At 38.5% G+C, this 10215-nt stretch overlaps 1 protein-coding gene across 1 annotated transcript; it reads left to right on the top strand.

The window, feature by feature from the left end:
* The first annotated feature begins 3243 nt into the window (after positions 1-3243).
* LOC136676635 (S-adenosylmethionine synthase-like) lies at positions 3244-8632 on the top strand. Its single transcript, XM_066653750.1, has 9 exons — positions 3244-3421; positions 4287-4364; positions 4461-4583; positions 4812-4924; positions 5411-5554; positions 5651-5869; positions 6316-6498; positions 6653-6786; positions 7538-8632. Exons 1-9 carry the CDS (start codon positions 3328-3330, stop codon positions 7638-7640), a joined length of 1191 nt encoding a protein of 396 aa, XP_066509847.1. The 5' UTR covers positions 3244-3327; the 3' UTR covers positions 7641-8632.
* The last annotated feature ends 1583 nt before the right edge of the window (positions 8633-10215 follow it).

Raw genomic sequence — 10215 nt, 5'->3', positions numbered from 1 at the left:
TGGAGGCAGAGTTAACACATTGAACCCCCTTTATCATACTTTTCTATCCATCCCAGAATCATTTTTGCAGTGTTGCAGGGCACATTATTGTGCTGAAAATGCCACTCCCTTTGGGGAATAAGTATTCACTCATTCGGCCCCTTGTTGTTTCGCTCCAGTGTCCACCAAAGGATGATTGACCCCACTTTAGAGTCTAGGGCGCTCTCATGGTTTCTTTCTCATGTTCTGAAAGACTTTTCCCTGCCACTGTCCCCTCAGCAAATTAAACTTGGGGCTAGTACCTGGATCTGGTTTGTGACACCAGCTGTAAATGGTCCTTTAACTATATAAATTAATTTAAACTGAATTGAATGATTATAGTTGCTCAAATCCTTTGTTCATTTCCAACACATCAACTTACATTCTGGTTAAAGTGATTATATAATCAGTCTTATCCACTTGACCTGTCTGTGGTTTTAATATTGTGGTGGGTCTGTGTATATTTCTTAATATTCAGGATATGTCAGTGTCTTTTAATACATTCAATGGCTTAGCATTTTAACAGATTTTTTCAGAGGCAGATTTTATTATCTAAAATCACACTGACTAATAGTGAAAATAACAAGGGAAATTGTAAATGTGACCAATCCCAAGGCACAACTTAACATTCATAGACTAGACCACTGATAAAGTACATGGATGAGATGAGATCTGAGAGTCCAGAATTTTGCTGACATTTTGCTTCATGTTGCCAGCTTCCTGTGGCAATACAAGCAAAGATTTAATGATCCTCCTGCATATTGTGTAATGGACAAGTCTGGACTTGATGAGCACACTGCATATTGTGTAATAAAGCTTCATTAAAATCATTATGACAAGGTCAGATGACTCCTCTTCACTTGACTCAAGGCTGCCGTCCTAAGTGTTGATAATGAATTGAGAGTAGGTCACAATATTGTAGAACTAGTACATCTGGAAATTAGTGTATTATGTAATATTTCAATGATATAATATTGCTTGATAGGAGGATTTATAAGAAAAACATCCGTTATCCTGCCTGCCATTATCACCATGAGAAAGATGGGGTGTGTTTTTGTAAGTGTGAGAGCTTGTGTATGTTTGCCATGGTGCCTTTCTGATGCAATACTTGGCTCGAGTTGGGAGGTGTGTCATTTAGGCAATGCCATTGTGTTAGAGACTCATGCCCCAATTGTGCTTTCTCACTGTGGTGCTGCAGACGACTTCATTTCACATTTAGTACTGCTGAGTAATCAAATTCAGGTCTTATTGTGACTGAGCTGCTGTGCGTTTGTTTGAGCTTTCGTACTCATCCTTCATTTAAACATTGCAATGTGATTTCTAGTAGTCGTGACAAGAACTTTTAGTCCTTTAAGTCCTACTGAGGTTTAAATTCATTTGCTTTTATCAACTATTGATAGCAAGCTATTGATAATGCATTTTAATGTGGAATCAGCATTCACCTTATCTATATGGCTGCCTTACTCAAGCTGAAAGCTATCTTTAAAAGATGGGCTGAGTCAGATATTGAAGCAATTGCAGCAACCGATTAAAAAATAATATATTTCAATATAGATTTTGATGCACACTATAAAACTACACAATTAGAAACTAACCCCCATTTTAGTCGCTTAATATCCTCAGGAAAGCATTGCCAACAGTACAGGAGGCCCAGGAATAACTGCACATGAGCCTAACCATACCCAGTGCTGAGCATAATTTATTGGTGTATAAACCTCTTGAGTATTGGGCTGTAGAGCAGTGGAATTTCCTTATTCACATATATTCATGTCAAATAAAATATAGATTAGTGTGTTCAAATACATGCAAGCGTCCACATAAATGAACGTAAGTAGATTAGTAAACGAATTACTATTCTGCCCAATCCTGAAATTTGAGTTCACTTTACTGCTGAAAACAACAGCAACAACAAAAATCTAATGTTTATTTGTACTGACATTACTGGCCTACATGTCTATTAGCCTATTACTCCCAAAACAATTGCACTGACAGTTAGAGAACATGGCCAAGAAATCCCAAAGTTAACATGTACAAAAGTTAAGCTTATTATTTATTGTTTCATTACAGAAATACAGTGTTTAGTTGCCACATAAACAATGGTTTGAATTTTTTTTCACATCCACATATACGTAAAGCGTGATGTATTCCCAGGCCCTTATTTCAGCTTAACGGCACATCAAGAGCTAGAGGGATTTCATGACCTTCCGTTTACTAACGTCATAGTGCTACATGAGTAGGAGTCTGAGCTGGAGGAAGTCAAAGTCAACCGAATGCCAGTCATCATGTGCTATGTGTGTATATAGGCCACTGATAAGTTAGCGATAACATTTGACAGTTGTTTCTTGCCGTGGCCACTATATCCCATCTACGAATGCAGTGTTGCTCGTTTTTTGCAGATGCCTTATCAGTGTTCTGTGAAGTACATTAAGAGTGGGGCTATAATTACCTTCACTCTGCAATCTTGATTATTTGCAGCTATGCTAAAATTAAAGTCAGGTGTACAGCAGCAGGCTACCTGAGTTGAAAAACTCTGGGGGAAAATAGATAAGAAGCATGGTGGCGGGGTAAAGCTTAGCAGCAGCAAATGTAATTTCTTACATAACTACATTCTGGGTTTCACAGAAAGGGTCCACCAGGCCGATTCAGAGCAGCGCTGTATTTTTCTAATTTAATAAAAAAGCACTGGTACTGGACACAGGGTCGGTAAGAGAAGCACAGATAAAACCTGAAATACATAGAATGTTCAACTGAGTTTGTACACTTCAGTGCGGAAATGGTTGTAGGGCCTAACTGATTACAGTCTGCTCTGAGGTTAAATACACCATTAGGCTGAAACTGAATTAAAATGGAGGTATAATAACTGAGATAAGTCCAGTTCAACCTTGCACATTTTTTAGAAAAAATCATTTACTTGCATAAATTGCAATGACTAATGCAGTACTGATGTACAGGTGTGAATTATGTCCATTTATTGCAGGGTAGAGTGAGGTTACATTAAGCTGGACACCCGGTAAACAAATGTTGGAAAGAAGTGTGCTGAATGAATAAATGTGATATTGTGTGTGTATGTATACATATATATATATATATATTTATTTATTTATTTATATTTATTTATTTATTTTTTTTTAACTTGCACTGTGACCACGCCCGCTCAGCCCTTCCCCCGCCCTCTCTTTGCCTTTTCGCGCGCGGTCGATCCTGAATAAATAGGGGCGGAGCGTCACCATCTCGGCGAGTCTGGGAAAGGAACAGAGGGTTTCACCAAGCGGTCCACAGCGCGGGAGAAAAGAAAAAAAAGCCGCAAAGATGATGAACGGAGAAATGAACGGTTTTCACAACGCTCTCATCGACGAAGACTGTTTTCTTTTCACCTCCGAGTCCGTGGGAGAAGGGCATCCAGGTAAAAATCTCAGACAACAAAGAACAGTGCTCCGTTCCACCTTAAACGGTGCGGCAGTTACAGGGAACATTTAAGGTGGAACGGAGAGCTCGATGACGAAGCCGGTATTGCAGCCTCATGCTCGGTGCTGAGGCGACGAAGAAACACGTGTTAGAGCGAAAGGCACGAACGGGGCTTTAATACAGGCATGAGGTTTATATTCTTCGGGTTCGGATTGTTTATGGCTACGACAGCTGCAAATGTATGAATTTTACCATAAACTCACAACCAGCGAAAAGAAAAAGACAGATTTAAGAGCGCCGTGCGGCTAGAGCTAGCTCGCTTAGACCGGCCTAGACCTAGAAAACAAGATTTAAGGCCATAGCAGTCTTTTGTATTAATGGTGAAATGTGCAGAAGGTATTTTATGCTTTTCTTATGTTTTAAAGCTTTACATTTTACACCAAGTCTTTGGCCTGTAATCTGGCCCCTGGTAGACAAGGTGAAGGGCACGATTGCGCAACGTCTCACTACTGACGGCTCAGATTGAAACTGCATTTTACAGCCATTGTACAGTGGCTATAAATAAAATAAAGACCAGGCCAGCCCATAAGAGTAGTGTGTGTTTTCGAATAATTCAAATAACGTAACTGAATATAATAATAACACATTAATAAATGCATTCCCTGAGCAGAGGACACCAAGCAGAGTTTGTTTAAGGTGATATGTTTATATCCTTCATGATGCTACTTCCGGCACATAAAGATCACCAGACGAACGTGTTAACAAGGTTCAAATTCTGATTTTCACTCGTGGGATTAAATAAACTACTGTTATTCTGTGTTATTTACAGGTCTGCACATTTGTTCTTATTTGTATTTTGACAGACAAGATCTGTGACCAAATCAGTGATGCTGTACTCGACGCTCATCTTAAGCAAGACCCAGATGCCAAAGTAGCATGTGGTAAATTCATATTAGTTGTGTTTCCTATTGATTTCTTGAATCGCTGTCAGTGTGTGTGAAATTGTTTTTAACGTACGGACATATCGCTCTTTCCAGAAACCGTAGCCAAGACTGGAATGATCCTGTTGGCAGGAGAAGTGACATCTCGTGCCACCGTAGATTATCAGAAAGTCGTTAGGGACACTATCAAACACATCGGCTATGATGATTCCACAAAAGGTTGGTGTCAGTACACAGTAATACACTAGCACTGGCTGCTGATCCGTTTGTGGCTGTTATTTATATTGTACTAACATGGTTCACGAATGAGTAGTAAGCAAAAAAGGGCATGATTTATTACTGAGGTTTTCTGCTGCACGTCAATGGTGGGTCAGGAAATTGAATCGCCAAATGTTCGTGCTTAAAATAAAATCAGTGAACTAATATCTACATCATCTGGACTCCTAGGCTTTGATTACAAGACCTGCAATGTGCTGGTTGCTTTGGAACAGCAGTCTCCAGACATTGCCCAGGGAGTGCACTTGGACCGCAATGAGGAGGACATTGGAGCCGGAGACCAGGTCAGTCATTGCTTTTCAGGAAGTAATTTCTCAAGGCTTTTTATATTTCAATTATAACTTTGTTATAGTCACTATAACGTGATTATTCACAATTTAGCATATTCATCCGAATCATTTGTTTTATTAGCAAAAGGCTACTGTTCTACAAACAGTCTTTTTATTTGATGGAATAAGAAATTAAATACATTTGTTTTAAACAACATAATAAAATAATGGACTCAAATCAGTTAATTGTTACTCTGCAGTATGATTTTGACAGTTTGATATCCGCTGATAGTTGGATATCTTCTATAAACAAAGCTGTTCTCTGTCTGGAATTTATTGTTTAAAAGGCACACCAACTGTAGCGTTTATTTTGCCCTCAGGCATACGTTTTTAATATGTAATTCAAATGAACAAATTTTCAAATCTAGGTGAGCTTTGATTTTTATTCAGTTTTTCTCATGTGAGTTTTTATTTGTTTTTTAATACTGTGCTGTAACTCAGGGTCTGATGTTTGGTTACGCCACTGATGAGACAGAAGAGTGCATGCCCCTCACTGTTGTCCTTGCCCACAAGCTTAACGCAAAGATGGCCGAGCTGCGTCGTAATGGTGTTCTCCCCTGGCTCCGACCAGACTCCAAGACCCAAGTGAGCCCTGCTTAAGGTTTTGATCTCAGATTTCTTTTTGCCTTTTCCTGTTACATGTAATGGGTGCACTAATGGTTTTCCTGCTGATCCACTCAGGTGACAGTTCAATACAGGCAGGACCGTGGTGCAATGCTGCCAGTGCGCGTCCATACTGTTGTGGTCTCAGTCCAGCACGATGAAGACATTTGCCTGGATGAAATGCGTGACGCACTGAAGGAGAAGGTGGTAAAGGCTGTGATACCATGTGTCTACCTGGATGATGATACTGTTTACCATCTGCAGCCCAGTGGCCGTTTTGTCATTGGGGGACCTCAGGTAATCAAAAAGCCAGATTCTGGTTAGGTTTATCTATGTGTTGTGATTTTGTCATTGAAAACAAGACATGCCTTTGATCTATTTAACCTTTTTTTTTTTAAATATTAAAAACCATTTAAATGAAGAATCAGTTTATAATAACTGTTGTATTGTTTAATGCTTTAACTGTTACAAACAACTAATTCATATGAATATTTATTACCTATTTATGCAAAGCAGTAACACCTGTTACAAACATAGAACGAGTGAGAGTGAATAAATATACATGCATTAATTTAGCAAGTTAATTTATGGTCCTCTTTTGCATGAATAACCATAACCATTTTATTTAAAGTAAAATTTGTGCATTACCTGGCATTTTTAAAAATAAATAAATAAACAAATCCATCCACTGTAACCCTTAAAACAATTAAAATTGTCATTAAATATTCCCTTTCTGTTTGCAGGGTGATGCTGGCTTAACAGGTCGCAAGATTATTGTTGACACCTACGGGGGCTGGGGTGCCCATGGTGGAGGTGCTTTTTCTGGGAAAGATTACACTAAGGTGGACCGTTCTGCTGCCTATGCTGCCCGCTGGGTAGCCAAATCTCTGGTCAAAGCTGAGCTTTGCAAACGTGTCCTTGTACAGGTAAGAAAAGTGTCATAAACACAATACAGTCTAGTTCTGAAATAGTAAGCACTGACAATTATTTATTGTGCTGTATAGGCAAAAAAAACAAAAACAAAGGATATGCAGGGCCTGAAGTTATTTATGCTGAATTTGCTGTTACAAACTCTGACAGGTGTCCTATGCCATTGGAGTGGCACATCCTCTGTCCATCTCCATCTTCCACTACGGCACATCCCAGAAGAGTGAAAGGGAACTGTTAGACATTGTCAGAAAAAACTTTGACCTGCGCCCAGGAGTCATCGTGAGGTAAAAACACAAAACAAAATGCTCCATATCGTGGACTGTAGGACTAACCATACCTTTGCTCACTCCTCCACTACTTACAGTTCTTCCTAATCTGCTTAACTTTGGAATGACATTTCATCCCTGTATTTTGTGCATAAAAGCCTATATTGCATTTACATACTGCATATTTATTCAATTAAGGGACTCTTCAGATCCAGACTCTTTTCTTTTTTTTGTGGTGTTTTCTCAACTTGGCTTTATTCTGAGCTGAATTCACTTTCCTTATTTATGCAGTTTGTCTGTAATGATGCTGCTGCTGCATTATTGGTTTGGAGCTTGGCACCTTCCTAGGTGCCCTAACATTATAATAATTTGACTTCTAATAACCATACCTTGGGCTACCCACGCAATGTTTTTGTACACCACGTTGTGTCCAAAGTGATTTGGATCTTGATGTATTCATGTATAGTCATCAACAATAAGTTACTATGGTATTTTGCCGTGTTAATTTGGATAAGCAGTAGAGTGGTACGCTAAGGGGTGTGTACATTTGAGACCCAGCCTGCAAATGCCTGAAGTTGCTAGCAATGGAATTGTTATTAGATTTGCTCTCTACTTCAAGCTGTTGCTTCGCCTCTTCATTGAATGGGTAAGTAGCCTCTGCTTCCTGGCTGGCTGTGATTTTGTGCTTCACGTATAGTCTGTTCAGTGATTTATTTTGTATCATATTTGCTTTTGACGGTTGCTAAATCTATTGACCTGTGTGTTCCAGGGACCTGCAGCTGAAGAAGCCAATATATCAGAGGACGGCTGCCTACGGCCACTTTGGCCGCGACTCTTTCCCTTGGGAGATTCCCAAAAAGCTGAAATACTAAACCAGTGTCAAACCTTTCCCCCCTGGGCCTACGGACATAGCTTACAGAGAAATCTGCATGGCTCAGAGTGGAAATGTTTATTCATATTTTATTTGCCAAGACATCTTTTAATCTGATTATGGTAAATTTTTAACTAACATCTAAAAAATTGCAAGTTGCGAAAGGCAAATCATCAGAGCAGGCTTTCTACAGAAGGCTACATCTTAACACATTAGTTTAATTGTGTTGATTAATGAACTTTGTCTGTTGTGCTCTTACATGAAAAGTTCCTCTTAGCGACATAATGCATGCACCAGGCACACATCGCTCACGGCTTGACCGAACCAAAATCAAACTCATTTCTACACTGTAGGACAGAGTTCCAAACCAGTATCTTTATGCATTATTTATTTGTGCTTCTAGACCATTACATGTGTACTTAAAGAGGCTTTACTTTGTAGGGCAGCTATTGGTGAAGATGGCATTTTAGTTTGTAACTCTTCTTTTTTCCAGTGGTCTTTGGTGGTTCCAAAGTGTATTACAGAAAAACTTTGGGTTCCAGCCACAAGGAGGCCACTGGCTGCTGTAAGAGGTATGTAGTGCAGTTCTGGTTTAGTAAATGGTGCTTATTCTCTTCCTGACATTCACTTATTTTGTTATTTTCCCCATACCTACACTTGGACCGATTGCAAAGTTTGGCTGGTGTTGTACAGAGAAACCTGCCTTGTTTACATGCAATCTCTCTCTCTCTCTCTCTCTCTCATAAACTTGAGTACATTTATTTAATGTTTTTTTGTTTGTTTGTTTTGTTTTTTTAAACAATAAATTTTTTTTCATTCTTCTGAATTTTGTGAAGTTGTAATCATCTATACATCAACAGATGGTAATAATTAAACAGGAATCTCGAAAGTGTAACAGTAAATGCTGGAATATTCCTGAATATACTTGAATGAAGTTGAAAGAATATGGTTTGAATATTAGGAAATTATAGAACGACTTCCTAAGTATATTATGGGGACAATCAAAAATATCAGTGGTATTATGTTAGAATTACATTTTAATTATGCCTTGAATTAAATCAGCTGAGACGTGGTGTCTGAAGTCTCATTCTTTAAATTCAGAAGATACAAAGTAGTTGATATATAAAATGAAATACCTTACACATTTTTTCTTATACATACACAATACATTTTTTTTTTTTTTTTTTTTGGTAGAAACTGAATACCTGAATCACAGTCATGCGAATAGTCCGTTTTTACAGCACAATCTAGAGTGAACTTGCTTTTGAAAGTTACACAAGCACTGTTTTAATTGAAAAAATTGTAACACATTCATTCATTGTCTGAAACCGTTTATCCAGTTCAAGGTCACGGTGGGACCGGAGCCTACCTGGAATCGTGCAAGGCGGGAACACACCCCGGAAGGGGCGCCAGTCCTTCACAGGGTGACACACTACACCTATGGACACTTTTTGAGTTGCCAATACGCCTACCAATGTGTTTTTTGAACTGTGGGAGGAAACCCATGAGGACACGGGGAGAAAACACTAAACTCACATGCAGTCACCCAGAGCGGGACTTAAACCCACAACCTCCAGGTCCCTGGTGCTCTGTCGCTGCAACACTACCTGCGGCACCACCGTGCTGCCCAAGTAACGGATCATTTATTTAATCAGTTCATCCCACACAAATAGTGTAGTTGATCACTGGATTGTTGCCAAGCGACCTTTTCCTCTACACTAGCTAGCTGCTTTGTGTTGGTCTACATTACCACAGGTCCGCTACATTGTATCACAAACATTTATCTGTATAACCCACCTGAAGGCCAAAAAAGCTGCTGATGATGTAGAGCACCACTTTAAAACCCCCTCTAGTGTGATCAAATAAAGATTTAATAAAACAAATTTAAAGTGCAGTAATACATGTAGAGTTTAAAGTCCCAAAACTGTTATACTCTATCAGCACTCATGGAATATTGTCCAATCAAATTACGATCTCTGAAATAAAAGTGAAAACAATTCTCCAAAAATTCACACATGCAATTATTTAACTTTAAAATACATATAATTAAAAGTCATACATTCACATTAATGTTATGTGCCCAGGAAAAATAAAATTGATGACATTAGCATTTGTGTTAATGTCCCTAAAATGTTCTTGTGCAATAAAGTTAAAAGTACTTCTTTGTATTTTTGGGAGGAGATGTGTAGTGTGATATTCATGAGGTTTTTTAACATACTTTATATCCTTTTTTACCTAGGTTAATGAGACATTGACAGATCAGGGTTCTTTTGGTTTGAGAGGAACAAATTATTGGTGGGGACAGTTCAATAATTGCTGGATATTGGTGGGGACACGTCACTTCCACCGATGCTAATTCTACACTCTTGGATGAAATATGTTATAGTAAATGCGTACTATAGAGATCTACATTAATAATATTTTGCAAAACTAAGCACATTTATATACTTTTTATCATATTTTATCATAATATCACAGTGTAATTTTGTTGATTTTTGTGCTGCCATAGTGTACTTTTATACATACTGTTGTTTAAATAAAATAGTAGGTAAGCTAAATGTAGTGTATCATATACA

This window comes from Hoplias malabaricus, chromosome X2 (assembly GCF_029633855.1).
Source record: "Hoplias malabaricus isolate fHopMal1 chromosome X2, fHopMal1.hap1, whole genome shotgun sequence".
In the NCBI taxonomy this organism is placed as follows: domain Eukaryota; kingdom Metazoa; phylum Chordata; class Actinopteri; order Characiformes; family Erythrinidae; genus Hoplias; species Hoplias malabaricus.
Note: the sequence above shows the minus strand (reverse complement) of the source record. Positions and strands in the feature narration are given on the sequence as shown.

Excerpts from the sequence above, each read along its gene's own strand:
- LOC136676635 (XM_066653750.1), top strand. The coding sequence starts at position 3,328 with ATGATGAACGGAGAAATGAACGGTTTTCACAACGCTCTCATCGACGAA. Across the intron at positions 3,422-4,286 it reads CGTGGGAGAAGGGCATCCAG|ACAAGATCTGTGACCAAATC; the intron begins GTAAAAATCTCA and ends GTATTTTGACAG. Across the intron at positions 4,925-5,410 it reads ACATTGGAGCCGGAGACCAG|GGTCTGATGTTTGGTTACGC; the intron begins GTCAGTCATTGC and ends GCTGTAACTCAG.